This window comes from Nyctibius grandis (genome assembly GCF_013368605.1).
Source record: "Nyctibius grandis isolate bNycGra1 chromosome 34 unlocalized genomic scaffold, bNycGra1.pri SUPER_34_unloc_3, whole genome shotgun sequence".
Taxonomy (NCBI): domain Eukaryota; kingdom Metazoa; phylum Chordata; class Aves; order Nyctibiiformes; family Nyctibiidae; genus Nyctibius; species Nyctibius grandis.
In genome coordinates, this window is record NW_027167470.1 from 21474 (window position 1) to 40900 (window position 19427).

The 19427-nt window shown below is 54.1% G+C and overlaps 1 protein-coding gene across 1 annotated transcript in view; it reads right to left on the bottom strand.

Moving 5' to 3' along the window:
- LOC137677071 (poly [ADP-ribose] polymerase tankyrase-1-like) overlaps positions 1-10543 on the bottom strand; it is a gene marked incomplete at its 3' end in the record, with an annotated part of 30818 nt that extends 20275 nt beyond the window's left edge. The window contains exons 1-5 of the mRNA XM_068424254.1: positions 10468-10543; positions 10319-10409; positions 9573-9640; positions 9114-9123; positions 8565-8801 (exon numbers count right to left, since the gene is read on the bottom strand). Coding sequence (XP_068280355.1) covers positions 8565-8801; positions 9114-9123; positions 9573-9640; positions 10319-10409; positions 10468-10543 — 482 coding nt within the window. The remainder of the gene's footprint in view (positions 1-8564; positions 8802-9113; positions 9124-9572; positions 9641-10318; positions 10410-10467) is intronic.
- Positions 10544-19427: the final 8884 nt, after the last annotated feature.

Below are 19427 nucleotides of genomic sequence, written 5' to 3' on the forward strand. Positions count from 1 at the left end.
TGCTCCCACAACAAAGGTGCAGGCCTTAAAAGCTATTGCTGGCTGCAATCGTCCCATATCAGCCCTTTCACAGCCCCAACAACCATGGGGCTCCAGCCTTGTTTACCTACCCAAAAGTCCAAACGTTTCCCACTAGGTCCGAGAAAAAAACCGAGCCTAGAACCATGCTCCAAAATGCGAACGTCCGCAGATTGCTCCCACAACAAAGGTGCAGGCCTTAAAAGCTATTGCTGGCTGCAATCGTCCCATATCAGCCCTTTCACAGCCCCAACAACCATGGGGCTCCAGCCTTGTTTACCTACCCAAAAGTCCAAACGTTTCCCACTAGGTCCGAGAAAAAGCCGAGCAGAGAGCCAGGCTCCAAAATGCGAACGTCCGCAGATTGCTCCCACAACAAAGGTGCAGGCCTTAAAAGCTGTTGCTGGCTGCAATCGTCCCATATCAGCCCTTTCACAGCCCCAACAACCATGGGGCTCCGGCCTTGTTTACCTACCCAAAAGTCCAAACGTTTCCCACTAGGTCCGAGAAAAAAACCGAGCCTAGAACCAGGCTCCAAAATGCGAACGTCCGCAGATTGCTCCCACAACAAAGGTGCAGGCCTTAAAAGCTATTGCTGGCTGCAATCGTCCCATATCAGCCCTTTCACAGCCCCACATCCATGGGGCTCCGGCCTTGTTTACCTACCCAAAAGTCCAAACGTTTCACACTACCTAAATAAAAGCCGAGCCGAGAACCAGGCTCCAAAATGCGAACGTCCGCAGATTGCTCCCACAACAAAGGTGCAGGCCTTAAAAGCTATTGCTGGCTAGCAATCGTCCCATATCAGCCCTTTCACAGACCCAACAATCATGGGGCTCCGGCCTTTTTACCTACCCAAAAGTCCAAACGTTTCACTAGGTCCGAGAAAAAAACGAGCCTAGAACCAGGCTCCAAAATGCGAACGTCCGCAGATTGCTCCCACAACAAAGGTGCAGGCCTTAAAAGCTGTTGCTGGCTGCAGTCGTCCCATATCAGCCCTTTCACAGCCCCAACAATCATGGGGCTCCGGCCTTGTTTACCTACCCAAAAGTCCAAACGTTTCCCACTATGTCCGAGAAAAAAACCGAGCCTAGAACCATGCTCCAAAATGCGAACGTCCGCAGATTGCTCCCACAACAAAGGTGCAGGCCTTAAAAGCTATTGCTGGCTGCAATCGTCCCATATCAGCCCTTTCACAGCCCCAACAACCATGGGGCTTCAGCCTTGTTTACCTACCCAAAAGTCCAAACTGTTTCCCACTAGGTCCGAGAAAAAAGCCGAGCTGAGAGCCAGGCTCCAAAATGCGAACGTCCGCAGATTGCTCCCACAACAAAGGTGCAGGCCTTAAAAGCATGTTGCTGGATGCAATCGTCCCATATCAGCCCTTTCACAGCCCCAACAACCATGGGGCTCCAGCCTTGTTTACCTACCCAAAAGTCCAAATGTTTCTCACTACCTAAAATAAAAGCCGAGCCGAGAACCAGGCTCCAAAATGCGAACGTCCGCAGATTGCTCCCACAACAAAGGTGCAGGCCTTAAAAGCTATTGCTGGCTGCAATCGTCGCATGTCAGCCCTTTCACAGCCCCAACAACCATGGGGCTCCGGCCTTGTTTACCTACCCAAAAGTCCAAACGTTTCCCACTAGGTCCGAGAAAAAACCGAGCCTAGAACCAGGCTCCAAAATGCGAAACGTCCGCAGATTGCTCCCACAACAAAGGTGCAGGCCTTAAAAGCTATTGCTGGCTGCAGTCGTCCCATATCAGCCCTTTCACAGCCCCAACAACCATGGGGCTTCAGCCTTGTTTACCTACCCAAAAGTCCAAACGTTTCCCACTAGGTCCGAAGAAAAAGCCGAGCAGAGAGCCAGGCTCCAAAATGCGAACGTCCGCAGATTGCTCCCACAACAAAGGTGCAGGCCTTAAAAGCTATTGCTGGCTGCAATCGTCCCATATCAGCCCTTTCACAGCCCCAACAACCATGGGGCTCCAGCCTTGTTTACCTACCCAAAAGTCCAAACGTTTCACACTAGTCCGAGAAAAAAAGCCGAGCCTAGAACCAGGCTCCAAAATGCGAACGTCCGCAGATTGCTCCCACAACAAAGGTGCAGGCCTTAAAAGCTATTGCTGGCTGCAATCGTCCCATATCAGCCCTTTCACAGCCCCAACAACCATGGGGCTCCGGCCTTGTTTACCTACCCAAAAGTCCAAACGTTTCCCACTATGTCCGAGAAAAAAGCCGAGCCGAGAACCAGGCTCCAAAATGCGAACGTCCGCAGATTGCTCCCACAACAAAGGTGCAGGCCTTAAAAGCTATTGCTGGCTGCAATCGTCCCATATCAGCCCTTTCACAGCCCCAACAACCATGGGGCTCCAGGCCTTGTTTACCTACCCAAAAGTCCAAACGTTTCCCACTAGGTCCGAGAAAAAAGCCGAGCCTAGAACCAGGCTCCAAAATGCGAACGTCCGCAGATTGCTCCCACAACAAAGGTGCAGGCCTTAAAAGCTATTGCTGGCTGCAATCGTCCCATATCAGCCCTTTCACAGCCCCAACAACCATGGGGCTCCGGCCTTGTTTACCTACCCAAAAGTCCAAACGTTTCCCACTACCTAGAATAAAAGCCGAGCCGAGAACCAGGCTCCAAAATGCGAACGTCCGCAGATTGCTCCCACAACAAAGGTGCAGGCCTTAAAAGCTATTGCTGGCTGCAATCGTCCATATCAGCCCTTTCACAGCCCCAACAACCATGGGGCTCCAGCCTTGTTTACCTACCCAAAAGTCCAAACGTTTCCCACTAGGTCCGAGAAAAAAGCCGAGCCTAGAACCAGGCTCCAAAATGCGAACGTCCGCAGATTGCTCCCACAACAAAGGTGCAGGCCTTAAAAGCTATTGCTGGCTGCAATCGTCCCATATCAGCCCTTTCACAGCCCCAACAACCATGGGGCTCCAGCCTTGTTTACCTACCCAAAAGTCCAAACGTTTCACACTACCTAAAATAAAAGCCGAGCCGAGAACCAGGCTCCAAAATGCGAACGTCCGCAGATTGCTCCCACAACAAAGGTGCAGGCCTTAAAAGCTATTGCTGGCTGCAATCGTCCCATATCAGCCCTTTCACAGCCCCAACAACCATGGGGCTCCAGCCTTGTTTACCTACCCAAAAGTCCAAACGTTTCACACTAGGTCCGAGAAAAAAGCCGAGCCTAGAACCAGGCTCCAAAATGCGAACGTCCGCAGATTGCTCCCACAACAAAGGTGCAGGCCTTAAAAGCTATTGCTGGCTGCAATCGTCCATATCAGCCCTTTCACAGCCCCAACAACCATGGGGCTCCAGCCTTGTTTACCTACCCAAAAGTCCAAACGTTTCACACTACCTAAAATAAAAGCCGAGCCGAGAACCAGGCTCCAAAATGCGAACGTCCGCAGATTGCTCCCACAACAAAGGTGCAGGCCTTAAAAGCTATTGCTGGCTGCAATCGTCCCATATCAGCCCTTTCACAGCCCAACAACCATGGGGCTCCGGCCTTGTTTACCTACCCAAAAGTCCAAACGTTTCCACTAGGTCCGAGAAAAAGCCGAGCCGAGAACCAGGCTCCAAAATGCGAACGTCCGCAGATTGCTCCCACAACAAAGGTGCAGGCCTTAAAAGCTATTGCTGGCTGCAATCGTCGCATGTCAGCCCTTTCACAGCCCCAACAACCATGGGGCTCCAGGCCTTGTTTACCTACCAAAAGTCCAAACGTTTCACTACGTCCGAGAAAAAAGCCGAGCCTGAGAACCAGGCTCCAAAATGCGAACGTCCGCAGATTGCTCCCACAACAAAGGTGCAGGCCTTAAAAGCTGTTGCTGGCTGCAATCGTCCCATATCAGCCCTTTCACAGCCCCAACAAGCATGGGGCTCCGGCCTTGTTTACCTACCCAAAAGTCCAAACGTTTCACACTACGTCCGAGAAAAAGCCGAGCTAGAGACCAGGCTCCAAAATGCGAACGTCCGCAGATTGCTCCCACAACAAAGGTGCAGGCCTTAAAAGCTATTGCTGGCTGCAATCGTCCCATATCAGCCCTTTCACAGCCCCAACAACCATGGGGCTCCAGCCTTGTTTACCTACCCAAAAGTCCAAACGTTTCACACTAGTCCGAGAAATAAAGCCGAGCCGAGAACCAGGCTCCAAAATGCGAACGTCCGCAGATTGCTCCCACAACAAAGGTGCAGGCCTTAAAAGCTATTGCTGGCTGCAATCGTCCCATATCAGCCCTTTCACAGCCCCAACAACCATGGGGCTCCAGCCTTGTTTACCTACCCAAAAGTCCAAACGTTTCCCACTAGGTCCGAGAAAAAACCGAGCCTAGAACCATGCTCCAAAATGCGAACGTCCGCAGATTGCTCCCACAACAAAGGTGCAGGCCTTAAAAGCTATTGCTGGCTGCAATCGTCCCATATCAGCCCTTTCACAGCCCCAACAACCATGGGGCTCCGGCCTTGTTTACCTACCCAAAAGTCCAAACGTTTCACACTACCTAAAATAAAAGCCGAGCCGAGAACCAGGCTCCAAAATGCGAACGTCCGCAGATTGCTCCCACAACAAAGGTGCAGGCCTTAAAAGCTACTGCTGGCTGCAATCGTCCCATGTCAGCCCTTTCACAGCCCCACAACAACCATGGGGCTCCAGGCTCCTTTACCTATCCAAAAGTCCAAATGTTTCACTTTACGTCCGAGAAAAACCCGAGCTGAGAGCCAGGCTCCACAATGCGAACGTCCGCAGATAGCTCCCATATCAAAGGGTGCAGGCCTTAAAAGCTGTTGCTGGCTGCAATCATCCCATATCAGCCCTTTCACAGCCTCCAATAGAGAAGAGTACAGAGCACAGAGTTCCCCCTATCCCCAGCAAGCTTTCCCATTTAGAGAGAGCCTGACATTAATATTATGCAATACAGCTGTGTTCCGGCCTGGGGCGGCCTGGGTTTAACTGCTAATGGACTTAATTACCATTCCACAGCTGGCTACATACTAAAACGAAGTAGAACACAAAATGATTCTATAAATTTTATCCCCACAAAAACAGGACACCCCCAAAAATTAACAAAGTAAAACACCATAACCTTGTACCTTTTATTTTCCTGTTGGAGCTCATCCCCACCTCAGCATATTGTCTTGTCACAGCATGAAGTGCAGACCATGTGTGTCCCAATGACATTTGTGTGTGATGTACACTTGTTCACAAATAGTGCAGATGTGTAAGATGGGTATCCTTGTTGTGCTTTTAATAATCATAACTCAATTGCACTGACCGACGCATCTGCATGGAAATGACTTAGCTTATAAACGTAGCATCTCCTTGTAAAAAAGAACTTGCCAAAAACTGAAAAAAACTATGATTCAGAGCTCCGAACCATGACAGAACACTTAAGACGAAGAGCAGCAACACTGCCGAACCGGCACCCCAAACCCCCCAGGACCGAAAGCCCCCGCGGGAGCCGGGCCCAGCTGCTCCGGGAGCACAGCCCTGCCCGCCCCCACGACCTCCCCCGGCGGCAGCAGCCAGGGCTCTTCCTCCCCCCCCTCCGCGTGCAGGGACCGAGACCCACCCGGCACTGCCGGAGCCGCCCCGGGCCGCCGCTACCCGACCCGCGCCGGCAGCGGCAGAGCCTGCCTGGCCCCAACACCTGGCATCTGAGAGCCGGACGGGGCTGTCCCTGCTCCCCCCGACCCGGAAACAGGCCCGGCCCCAAAACCCCCCCGACGAGCCCGGGGCAGCGTTCGGCCCGGGGCCGCTTCCGCCCCCCGCCCAAGGAGCGCAGAGCTCGAACCCGCCCGCGACAGCCCCGACCGGGGGATCCCCCCCTCCCAGACCCGCCGTGCCCACGGCCCCTCACCTGCCCCGGCGCGGCGCCGGCGCCACCGCGGCGGGAACCTGACGGAACCTCGGACCGCCCGCCCTGCGCGCCGCCGCTCTTGTGCGCCGGCGCAGGCGCCGCGCAGGGATCCACTCCCGCCCCCCCCGCGCAGATCGCTCCCGCAACAAACAGACGCGGGCTGGAACTGCCCTGCCTGGCACACATACTCATTGCCCTGATACGTAATCCGCTCCCTCAGCTGGCCCAAAGGGGGCTGCTCCCGGGCAGCCTGCTCCCCCACACTGCCTTTACAACCCCTCCCGGCAATTCCCACCTTTGTTCCCTCCTCCCAGTGTTCCCCAGCCCTGGGGCCTCAACTTACCTTTCATAGAACCAGGAGTCCAAATCCATCCTCAGCAAAACCTACATTGGCTATCCGGGTCCTTTCTGCAGTCGCCACATTCCTCAACATTATCTGCAAAAAAAAAAAAAACAACAAACCAACAGTGCCAGCTGGAAGCTTCACACTGGCCGATACTAAACTCTTCTGCTGCAAAACCCTCCTCAGAAGCGCTGTGGTGTTCTGCTCACCTGTTCGTCCCAGAGTCGGACACTGAGGCCGTTGTTCCTTGAGATACCTACCTGAGATACCAAGAGACACAAAATTACTATTATCTTTGTGATACATCACCACTCCCCTGATCCTCCTCATTACCATCGCTTGTGACTTTGTCATACCTCCCATCATCTGCAGAGAGACTACAACGAAACAGAGTTCATTGACAACAAATCCAATAGCAAAACCAATCTGAGAATCGCTGATGAACCCGTCTCCCTTTCCCAGCCATCCCCCAGGGGCAAAACTTTAGAAGCCCATTTTCTTCTCCTGAAGTGTCAGGAAGGAAACCTTAACTTCTCCTGACAACTCCAGCCCTATATTCATGCCCATGAACCCCCCGAGGCCTCTGCCTTAAGTTTATGGCCTGGGAAGCCTGGAACGGACGAAGCGAGCCTTACTGGAAATGACAAAGCCTGGTCTTTTACCGCAGCTACATCTATCGTATCGGCGATGTGACCGGGTAGGAGTTAAACTTAGATTTTCTGGAGCGTAGGTAAAAAAAGATTGATGGCATACTAAGCTACATAAGAAAGTAGCTCATTAGATGCAATAACAAAATGAGCATCAAAAATTACACAATTTACCTTTCTCTGTGTCTTCATTTAGCCCACACCTGGGGCTAAACAATAAGCAGCTGTTCCATCACCCAATGGCCCTTCCCAGACCCAGAAAGGGATTCGGGAAAAGGAGGGAGACTCGTGGGGTCCAATTTAAAACCGATACCGGTGCTAATACAAAACACAGAAAAGTATACTTAGCCCACAGAGTGAGGGCAAGTTCCTCTTGAGATAGCCATTGTGGAGAAGGAGAAAGAGGGAGGGGAGCAGAGCAAAAAGAGCCCCACCCCCCAAGCTTTCCCTTTTATAATGAACCTGAGGTTAATGTTATAGAATACACCTGCGGGCCAGCCTGGGCCAGGTGCCCTGGATTTAACTGCTGATGGCCTTGATCACTGTCCCACAGCTGGCCACAAACTGAAACAAAATGGAACAGAAAAGCGATTCTATAAATTTTATCCACACAAAACCAGGACACGGTGAAAAAACTAAAATGCTGTGCGTTTAGACTTCGTTTCTAGCGTGCTACCCGACTTCTACCAGAACTACATTCTACGTAGGATTGAGTGATAAAGCAGAATTAGGTCCCATAAGAATCTCTTCTCAAAAGTATCTCTTGTTGTCAAGTAGATTATTTATTCTAAATCATTGACCATTCGGCATCACCTCGGTGGTCTCTCTCTGACTGACTGCCTCAACAGAAGTAGATGAGTTCCAAAGGACAGAAAGCACCAAAAAAACACAGAAATATAAGAAATGTATCAGAGGCTGTATGAAGGAGAGAGTTTTTAGTCTTTTAGAGCGAGAGAGAAACGTTTGGACATTTGGGTAGCTAAACAAGCCCAGAGCCCCATGGTTGTTGGGCCTGTGAAAGAGCTGACATGGGACTCTGCAGCCCGGGAGGACCGCCGGCCCATAGAGAGTGATTTCCGGAGGACTGGTGGGCACTTCCGGTTCCAGGAGGACCGCCGGCCCATAGAGAGCGATTTCCGGAGGTCTGATGGGCACTTCCAGGGCCCGGGACGACCGCCAAGCCCATAGAGTGCAGCTGCTGGAGGACTGACAGCTTAGCCCCGCCCCTCCCACCTCCGGCCCCGCCCCAGGAGGATTTGTAGCCAAAATCGGTTTAATTCGGCTCGTTACAGGAGTAGCCCCTCCCCGGGGGGGAGGGTTAATGTTCGTGGATGGGGCCAGGTAGCCCCTCGCGGCCGCGGGGTCCCCCAGGTGGGACAAGTCTGCGGGGGGCCCCGTCCCGCCACTTTCCCTGTCCCGCGGGGGGTCGTGAGTCCTCCTGGACGTGGGGGGGCGGTTCCCGGGCGAGGTCACCTGCCCCCTCCTGCCTGGCCCCGCCCCTCCCGGGGGCGGAGCCGAGGGGGCTGGGGGGGGGGGGGAGGTTTGCCCCCTTCTGCCAGCGTCCATGATTGGTCCATCTGGGCTGCCTGCAGCGGCCTCTGATTGGCCGGTGGCCCCAGCAAGGCAATCGGCCGGTGGAAGGGCTGCGGGTGCGAGGGGATTGGCTGCAGCCTCCTGGCCTGGCGACGCCATTCGGTAGAGGCTGGCGGAATCCAGGCGGGCGTCGGCCAATGGCAGGGTGAGGGCGGGGCCACTGGCGCATCCCATTGGCTGCCCTGTGCCACCTTCACGCTTCACCCCCAGGCGGGGCCCCAGCCCTTGCACCCCATTGGCCGCCTCAGCAGAGTCCACACTCTGATTGGCTGCGGTGGGGGTCTGGGGGGGGGGCTGAGGGAGGCCGGGGGGGACGCAGGGGAGGGCCATCCTGTGGGGGATGACAGTGCGGTCAGGGGGGCCCCCAACCCCCCCTGGATCCCCCGAGGGACCCCCCCAAACCCTGGGACCCCCCATGGGACCCTCAGGGCCCCCCTGGGCCCCCTCAATACCCCCCAAAATCCCCACGTGCGCCCCAGACTCCCCCAAAAACTCCCCCCTCCCACTCAGGACCCCCAGGTACCTTCCCCTTCCCTTGGGACCCTCTTTGACACCCCCTCCCCAGACACAACCCCCCAAACCCGCCTTGCCCCCCCCCCCCCCAAAGCCCGGGAACCCCCAACCTCGCAGAGCCCCCCCCCACCATTGGGTGCCTGGGGGGACCCATCAGGGGGTGGGAGGGGGCCAGAGGGGGCCGGGGGGGGCTGTGAGGCCTTTTCCCAGAGGATGTCGATGACCTGGGGGGATGCAGGAGTTAGCACGAGGGCAGGTGGCACCCAAATCCCCCTCATGCACCCCAAAACCCCCCAGTGCCATCCCTCCAGCCCCCCCAGTGCACCCCCAGGTCCTTCCCCTTCTCTCTCCACAGTGTCGCCCCCCCCCGCCCAGTGTCCTCCACATCCCCCTGTACCCCAAATCCCTCCACTGCAACCCAAACCCTGGCACCCCACTCCCACCCCCCACACTCCAACCCCCCATTGCACCCTCCCTGCACCCTAACTCCCCACTGCACCCCCCCCCTCTGCACCCCAAACCCCCCATCACACCCCCTTGCACCCCAGCCCCCCATTGCACCCCCAGAGCCCGCCGGAGCCCCCCCCACCTGCCGTCTGCTGGCCACGGCCGAGGAGGGTGTTGGTGTGGTAGTTCTTGAGGGTGCAGTCGGCGCTGCTGCGCAGGAGCAGCCGCAGGACCCCCCCCCCAGGAGCACCCGGCCCGCGGCCACGTGCAACACCATGCACCCTGCGTAAGACTGTGTTCACGCTGGCGCCGTGCTGCTGGGACCCCCGTCCTCAGAGCCGCCCGCAGCCCTCCCAGAGACCCCCAACTTCCCACAGCCCCCCCGCAGCCCCAGACCCCTCAATTTCCCACAGCCCCCTGCAGCACCCCGACCCCCCAATTTCCCACAGCCCCCCGCAGCCCCAATGCGCCCCGCAGCCCCCCCACACCGCCCCACATCCCCCAGGCACCCCAAATCTCCAACACCCCCCCCCCACCCAAGTCCACCACCTGGATGAGCAGCTCGGCCGTCACCAGGCTGTTGCTCTACACCACATGCAGCAGCGGGGAGCGGCCGCTCTTGATGTCCTGGGGGAGCCCCAGGGGGTGAGGTAAGAGGACCCCAAAATCGCCCTGACAGACCCCTGCTCCCTCCAGGCCCTGCCTCCCCCAGGGCCGCCCCCAAAGCCCCCCAGACTCCTCCAACCTCCCCACACCAGTGCAGCCCAGACCCCCTCAGCCCCTGAGCGCCCATCCCCGGCCCCTCCAAACCCCCCAGGACCCCATGAGCCCTCCACCCCCCCCAGAGCTCCCCCCCGGCTTGACCCAGCCCCCCCAGGACCCTGCAACCCCACCACTGTGTCCATGTCGGCCCCATGCTCCAGCAGCAGGAAGCTTTCGCGGGTGCACGAGCTCACGATCACATGCAGGCGGGTCAGGCCTGGGGGGACAGGGAGAGGATTGGGGGCAAGGGGGCCACTCCCTGACTGCCCCCCCACCCCGGGCCCGTGGGGGTTTGGGGCAGCACAGCCAGCTGGGATGGACCCACTGGCCCCCGTTGTGGTGCACCCCCATTCTGGCCTGCCCATGCCCCCCCCCCAATTTGGTGCCCCCCCCCTTTCAGTGCCCTCCATTCCTCCCCCATTTTGGTGCCGTCCCCTTATTCCCCCAACCATTTCAGTGCTCCCCATTGGCACCCCCTTTCTGTGCCCCCCCATTCTCCCCCATTTTCATGCCTAATTTTTCTCCCCCACATTTTAGTGCCAAAACTTTCTGTGCCACACCCCCTCCCCCCCCATGCGCCCCAATGCCCTGTCGTGTGTTCCCCGACCCCCCCCCCACGCCCCCATTTCAAGGAGGAGCCGCAGAGGCAGCCTGGGGACCGCCCTCGCCCCGACGCGGGGTCTCAAAATTGTAGTTACGAGACAGGAGCTCATGAACCGCATGGAGGACGGGGAGCAGAAGCTCGCCCAGGCAGGGTATACAAGCCCGGAGCCCCATGGTTGTTCGGGCTGTGAAAGGGCTGATATGGGACGGTTGCAGCAAGCAATGGCTTTTACAGCCTGCACCTTTGTTGTGGGAGCAATCTACGGATGTTCACATTTTGTAACCTGACTCTCAGCTTAGGTTTTTATCGGTCGTTTTGGGAAATGTTTGGACTTTTGGGTAGGTAAAGAAGACTGGAGCCCCATGGTTGTTGAGCTGAGAAAGGGCTGATATGGGACGCTTGCAGCCAGCAATAGCTTTTAAGGCCTGCACCTTTGTTGTGGGAGCAATCTGCGGACCTTTGCATTTTGGAGCCTGGATCTCAGCTGAGGTTTTTCTCAGACATAGTGTGAAACGTTTGGACTTTGGGCTTAGTAACGAAGCCCGGAGCCCCATGGTTGTTGGGGCTGTGAAAGGGCTGATATGGGACGATTACAGCCAGCAACAGCTTTTAAGGCCTGCACCTTTGTTGTCGGAGCAATCTGTGGACCTTTGCATTTTCAAGCCTATCTCTCCGCTCAGGTTTCTCTCGGACGTAGTGTGAAACATTTTGGACTTATGGATAGGTAAAGGAGCCTGGAGCCCCATGGTTATTAGGGCTGTGAAAGGGCTGACATGGGACAATTGCAGCCAGCAACAGCTTATAAGGCTTACAACTTTCTTGTGGCAGCAATGTGCGGACATTCGCATTTTGGAGCCTGGCTCTCAGCTCAAATTTTTCCCGGATATTGTGTGAAACGTTTGGACTTTTGGGTAGGTAAACCAGCCCGGAGGCCCATGGTTGTTAGGACTATGAAAGTGCTGACATGGGACGACTTAATCCAGCAAAAGCATTTAAGGTCTGCACCTTGGTTGTGGGAGCAATCTGTGGACGTTCGCATTTTGGAGCCTGCCTTTCCGCTCAGGTTTCTCTCGGACGTAAAGTGAAATGTTAGGACGTTTGGCTTAATAACGAAGACCGGAGCCCCATGGTTGTTGGGGCTGTGAAAGGCCTGACATGCGACGATTGCAGCCAGCAACAGCTTTTAATGCCTGCACCTTTGTTGTGGGAGCAATCTGCGGACGTTCGCATTTTGGAGCCTGGCTCTCGGCTCGGATTTTTCTCGGACGTAAATTGAAACTTGTGGACTTTTGGCTTAGTAATGAAGCAGGGAGGCCCATTGTTGTTGGGGCTGTGAAAGGGGTGATATGGGACGATTGCATCCAGCAACAGCCTTTAAGGCCTGCACCTTTGTTGTCGGAGCAATCTGTGGACGTTTGCATTTTCGAGCCTTTCTCTCCGCTCAGATTTCTCTCGGACGCAGTGTGATACGTTTGGACTTCTGGCTTAGTAACCCAGCCCGGAGCCCAATGGTTCTTGGCGATGTGCAGGGGCTGATATGGGACGATTGCAGGCAGCAACAGCTTTTAAGGCCTGCATCCTTTGTTATGGGAGCTATCTGCGGACGTTCGCATTGTGGAGCCTGGCTCTCAGCTCGGGTTGTTCTCGGACGTAAAGTGAAACATTTGGACATTTGGATAGGTAAAGGAGCCTGGAGCCCCATGGTTACTGTGGGGCTGTGAAAGGGCTGACATGGGACGATTGCAGCCAGCAATAGCTTTTAAGGCCTGCCTCTTTGTTGTGGGGGCAATCTTCGGACGTTCGCATTTTGGAGCCTGGCTTTCCGCTCAGGTTTCTCTCGGACGTACAGTGAAATGTTTGGACTTTTGGGTAGGTAAACAAGGCTGGAGCCCCATGGTTTTTGGGGCTGTGAAAGGGCTGATATGGGACGATTGCAGCCAGCAATAGCTTTTAAGGTTTACAACTTTCTTCTGGCAGCAATGTGCGGACGTTCGCATTTTGGCCCCTGCTCTCAGCTCAGGCTTTACTCGGACGTAGTGTGAAACGTTTGGACTTCTGGCTTAGTAACCCAGCCCGGAGCCCCATGCTTGTTGGGGCTGTGCAAGGGCTGACATGGGAGGATTGCAGCCAGCAACAGCTTTTAAGGCCTGCACCTTTGTTGTGGGAACAATCTGCAGACGTTCGCATTGTGGAGCCTGGCTCTCAGCTCGGGTTTTTCTCGGACGTAAAGTGAAACATTTGGACTTTTGGATAGGTAAAGGAGCCTGGAGCCCCATGGTTCTTGGGGCTGTGAAAGGGCTGATATGGGACGATTGCAGCCAGCAATAGCTTTTAAGGCCTGCACCTTTGTTATGGGAGCTATCTGCGGACGTTAGCATTTTGGAGCCTGATATTCGCCTCGGCATTTTCTCGGACATAGTGTGAAACATTTGGACTTTTGGGTAGGTAAACCAGCCCGGAGGCCCATGGTTGTTAGGACTATGAAAGTGCTGACGTGGGACGACTTAATTCAGCAATAGCATTTAAGGCCTGCACCTTTGTTGTGGGAGCAATCTGCAGACCTTTGCATTTTCGAGCCTATCTCTCCGCTCAGGTTTCTCTCGGACGTAGTGTGAAACATTTGGACTTATGGATAGGTAAAGGAGCCTGGATCCCCATGGTTATTAGGGCTGTGAAAGGGCTGACATGGGACAGTTGCAGCCAGCAACAGCTTATAAGGGTTACAACTTTCTTGTGGCAGCAATATGCGGACATTCGCATTTTGGAGCGTGGCTCTCAGCTCAAATTTTTCCCGGATGTTGTGTGAAACGTTTGGACTTTTGGCTTAGTAATGAAGTCCGGAGACCCATGCTTGTTGGTGCTCTGCAAGGGCTGACATGGGACGATTGCAGCCAGCAATAGCTTTTAAGGCCTGCGCCTTTGTTGTGGGAGCAATCTGCGGACGTTCGCATTTTGGAGCCTGGCTCTCAGCATGGCTTTTTCTCGGACGTAGTGGGAAACGTTTGGACTTTTGGGTAGATAACCAAGCCTAGAGCCCCATGGTTGTTGGGACTGTGAAAGGGCTGACATGGGAGGATTGCAGCCAGCAAGGGCTTTTCAGGCCTGCACCTTTGCAGTGGGAGCAATCTGCGGACGTTCGCATTTTGGAGCCTGGCTCTCGGCGCCTATTTTCTCAGACGTAGTATGAAACGTTTGTACTTTTGGCTTCGTAACCAAGCCCGGAGCCCCATGGTTGTTGAGGCTGTGAATAGGCTGACATGGTAGGATTGCAGCCAGCAAGTGCTTTTAAGACCTGCAGCTTTCCTGTGGGAGCAAATTATGAATGTTCGCATTTTGGAGCCTGGCTCTCGGCTCGGCTTTTTCTTGGACCTAGTGTGAAACGTTTGGAATTTTCGGTAGGTAACCAAGCCCGGAGCCCCATGGTTGTTGGCGCTGTGAAAGGGCTGATAGGGGACGATTGCAGCCAGCAATAGCTTTTAAGGCCTGCACCTTTGTTGTGCGAGGAATCAGCAGACGGTCGCAATTTTGAGACTGACCCTTGGCTCGTCTTCTCTCGGACGTAGTGGGAAACGTTTGGTCTTTTGGGTAGGTAAACAAGGCTGGAGCCCCATGGTTGTTGGGACTGTGAAAGTGCTGACATGGGAGGATTGCAGCCAGCAATAGCTTTTAAGGCCTGCACCTTTGTTGTGGGAGCAATCTGCGGACGTTCGCATTATCGAGCCTTACTCTTGGCTCGGCTTTTTCTCGGACGTAGTGGGAAACGTTTGGTCTTTTGGCTTAGTAACCAAGCCCGGAGCCCCATGGTTGTTGGGGCTGTGAATAGGCTGACATGGGAGGATTGCAGCCAGCAAGAGCTTTTAAGACTTGCAGCTTTGCTGTGGTAGCAATCTGCGGACGTTCGCATTTTGGACCTTGGCTCTCGGCTCCTATTTTATCGGATGTAGTGTAAAACGTTTGGACTTTTGGGTAGGTAAACAAGCCTGGAGCCCCATGTTTGTTGGGACTGTGAAAGGGCTGACATGGGACGATGACATCCAGCAATAGCTTTTAAGGCCTGCACCTTTGTTGTGGGAGCAATCTGCGGACGTTCGCATTTTCGAGCCTTACTCTTGGCTCGGCTTTTCTCGGACGTAGTGGGAAACGTTTGGTCTTTTGGCTTAGTAACCAAGCCCGGAGCCCCATGGTTATTGGGGCTGTGAATAGGCTGACATGGGAGGATTGCAGCCAGCAATAGCTTTTAAGGCCTGCACCTTTGTTGTGGGAGCAATCTGCAGACGTTCGCATTTTGGAGCCTGGCTCTCGGCTCGGCTTTTTCTCGGACGTACTGGGAAACGTTTGGACTTTTGGGTAGGTAAACAATCCTGGAGCCCCACGGTTGTAGGGGCTGTGAAAGGGCTGATATGGGACGATTGCAGCCAGCAATAGCTTTTAAGGCCTGCACCTTTGTTGTGGGAGCAATCTGCGGACGTTCGTATTTTGGAGCCTGGCTCTTGGCTCTGCTTTTTCTCGGATGTAGTGTGAAACGTTTGGACTTTTGAGTAGGTAAACATGCCCGAAAACCCATGGTTCTTGGGACTGTGAAAGGGCTGACATGGGAGGATTGCAGGCAGCAATAGCTTTTAAGGCCTGCCCCTTTGTTCTGGGAGCAATCTGCGGACGTTAGCATTTTGGAGGCTGGCTCTCGGCGCCTATTTTCTCAGACGTAGTATGAAACGTTTGGACTTTTGGGTAGGTAACCAAGCACGGAGCCCCATGATTGTTGGTGCTGTGAAAGGGCTGACATGGGACGATTCCAGCCAGCAATAGCGCTTAAGGCCTGCACCTTTGCTATGGTAGCAATCTGCGGACGTTCGCATTTTGGAGCCTGGCGCTCGGCTCCTATTTTCTCGGATGTAGTATGAAAACTTTGGACTTTTGCGTAGGTAAACAAGCCCAGAGCCCCATGGTTGTTGGGACTGTGAAAGGGCTGATATGGGATGGTTGCGGCCTGCAATAGATTTTAAGGCCTGCACCTTTCTTGGGGAAGTATTCTCCGGACGTTCGCATTTTGGAGCCAGGCTCTCGGCTCGGTTTTTCTCAGACGTAGTGGGAAACGTTTGGGTCTTTGGGTAGGTAAACAAGCCTGGAGCCCCATGGTTGTTGTGGCTGTGAAAGGGCTGATATGGGACGATTGCAGCCAGCAATAGCTTTTAAGGCCTGCACCTTTGTTGTGGGAGCAATCTGCAGGCGTTCGCATTTTGGAGCCTGGCTCTCGGCATGGCTTTTCTTGGACGTAGTGGGAAACGTTTGGACTTTTGTGTATGTAAAGGTGACGGTGCCCCACGGCTGTGGGGATGTGAAAGTGCTGATATGGGACGATTGCAGTCAGCAATAGCTTTTATGGCCTGCAGCTTTGTTGTGGGAGCAATCTGCGGACGTTCGCATTTTGGAGTCTGGCTCTCGGCTCGGCTATTTCTCGGACCTAGTGGTAAATGTTTGGACTTTTGGGTAGCTTAAGAAGCCCGGAGCCCCATGGTTGCTAGGGCTTTGAAAGGGCTGATATGGGACGATTGCAGCCAGCAATAGCTTTTAAGGCCTGCACCTTTGTTGTGGGAGCAATCTGCGGACGTTCGCATTTTGGAGAATGGCTCTCGGATCACATTTTTCTCCGACGTAGTGGGAACCTTTTGAGCTTTTACGTATATAAAGATGACGGAGACCCATGTTTTTAAGGGCTGTGAAAGGGCTGATATGGAACGATTGCAACCAGCAATAGCTTTTGAGGCCTGCACCTTTTTTGTGGGAGCAATCTGCGGACATTCGCATTTTGGAGCCGGGCTCTCGGCTCGGCTTTTTATCGGTCGTAGTGGGAAACGATGGACTTTTGCGTATGTAAAGATGACAGAGCCTCATGGCTGTTGGCGCTGTGAAAGGGCTGATATGGGACGATTGCAGCCAGCAGTGGCTTTTAAGGCCTACACCTTTGTTGTGGGAGCAATCTGCGGACGTTCGCATTTTTGGAGCCAGGCTCTCAGCTCAGGTTTTTCTCTGCCGTAGTGGGAAACGTTTGGACTTTTGGATAGGTAAACAACCCCGGAGCCCCATGGTTGTTAGGGCTCTGAAAGGGCTGATATGGGACAATTGCAGCCAGCAATAGCTTTTAAGGCCTGCACCTTTGTTGTGGGATCAATCTGCCGACGTTAGCAATTTGGAGCCTGGCTCTCAGCTCAGGTTGTTCTCGGAAGTAGTGGGAAACGTTTGGACTTTTAGGTAGGTAAACAAGCCTGGAGCCCCAAGGGTTATTGGGGCTGTGAAAGCGCTGATATTGGACGATTGGAGTCAGCAATAGCTTTTAAGGCCTGCACCTTTGTTGTGGGAGCAATTTGCGTACGTTCGTGTTTTGGAGCTGGGCTCTCGTCTTGGATTTTCTCGGAAGTAGTAGGAAACGTTTGGACTTTTGGGTACGTAAACAAGCCCAGATCCCCTTGATTGTAGGGGCTGTGAAAAGGCTGATATGGGACGACTGCAGCCAGCAATAGGTTTTAAGGCCTGCACCTTTGTTGGGGAGCAATGTGCCGACTTTCGCATTTTGGAACCTCGCTCTCGGCTCGCATTTTTCTCGGACGTTTTCGGAAATATTTGGACTTTTGCGTATGTAAAGATGACGGAGCCCCACGGTTGTTAGGGCTGTGAAGGGCTGATATGGGACTATTGCAACCAGTAATAGCTTTTAAGGCCTGCGCCTTTGTTGTGGGAATAGTCTGTGGACGTTCGCACTTTGGAGCCTGGCTCTCGGCTCGGCTTTTTCTCAGATGTAATGGGAAATGTTTGGACTTTTGCGTACGTAAAGATGATGGAGCCCCATGGTTGTTGCGGCTGTGAAAGGGCTGATATGGGATAATTACCGGCAGCAATAGCTTTAAGGCCTGCACCTTTGTTGTGGGAGCAATCTGCGGACATTCGCATTTTGGAGCCTGGCTCTCGGCTCTAATTTTTTTCGGACGTAGTGGGAAACGTTTGGACTTTTGGGTAGGAAAACAAGCCCGGATCCCCATGATTGTAGGGGCTGTGAAAGGGCTGATATGGGACGATTGCAGCCAGTAATAGGTTTTAAGGCCTGCGCCTTTGTTGTGGGAGCAATGTGCGGACGTTCGCATTTTGCAGTCAGGCACTCGGCTTGGCTATTTCTCGGACGTAGTGAGAAACGTTTGGACTTCTGCGTATGTAAAGATGACGGAGCCCCATGGTTCTAGGGGCTGTGAAAGGGCTGATATGGGACGATTGCAGCCAGTAATAGCTTTTAAGGCCTGCATCTCTCTTGGGGGAGCAATCTACGGACCTTCGCATTTTGGAGCCTGGCTCACAGCATGGCTTTTTTCTCGGAAGTAATGGGAAACGTTTGGACTTTTGCGTACGTAAAGAAGACCGGAGCCCCATGGCTCTTGGGGCTGTGAAAGGGCTGATATGGTACGATGGCAGCAATAGCTTTTATGGCCTGCACCTTTGTTGTGGGAGCAATCTGCAAACGTTCGCATTTTGGAGCCTGGCTCTCTGCTCGGCTTTTCTCAGATGTAGTGGGAAATGTTTGGACTTTTGGGTAGCTAAAGATGCCCGGAGCCCCATGGTTGTTGTGGCTGTAAAAGGGCTGATATGGGACAATTGCAGCCAGGAATAGCTTTGAAGACCTGCACCTTTGTTGTGGGAGCAATCTCCAGACGTTCGCATTTTGGAGCCTGGCTCTCAGCTCAGGTTGTTCTCGGACGTAGTTGGAAACGTTTAGACTTTTCGGTAGGTAAGCAACCCCAGAGACCCATGGTTGTTGGGGTCTGAAAGGGCTGATATGAGATGATTGCGGCCAGGAGTAGCTTTTAAGGCCTGCATCTTTCTTGGGGGAGTAATCTGCGGACGTTCGCATTTTGGAGCCTGGTTCACAGCATGGCTTTTTCCTCGGACGTAGTGGGAAACGTTTGGACTTTTGCGTATGTAAAGAAGACCGCAGCCCTATGGCTCTTGGGGCTGTGAAAGGGCTGATATGGGACGATGGCAGCCAGCAATAGCTTTGAAGGCCTGCACCTTTGTTGTCTGAGCAATCTGCAGACGTTCGCATTTTGGAGCCTGGCTCTCGGCATGTCATTTCTCTGACGTAGTGTGAAACGTTTGGACTTTTGGGTAGCTTAAGATGCCCGGAGCCCCATGGTTGTTGTGGCTGTGAAAGGGCTGATATGGGACGATTGCAGCCAGGAATAGCTTTGAAGGCCTGCACCATTCTTGTGGGATCAATCTGCCGACGTTCGTAATTTGGAGCCTGGCTCTCAGCTCAGGTTTTTCTCGGACCTAGTGGGAAACGCTTGGACTTGGGTAGGTAAACAAGCCTGGAGCCCCATGGGTTATTGGGGCTGTGAAAGGGCTGACATGGGACGATTGCAGCCAGCAATAGCTTTTAAGGCCTGCACCTTTGTTGTGGGTGCAATCTGCCGACGTTCGCATTTTGGAGCCTGGCTCACAGCATGGCTTTTTTCTCGGACGTAGTGGGAAACGTTTGGACTTTTAGGAAGGTAAACAAGGCCGGAGCCCCATGGGTGTTGGGGCTGTGAAAGGGCTGATATGGGACGATGGCAGCAATAGCTTTTAAGGCCTGCACCTTTGTTGTGG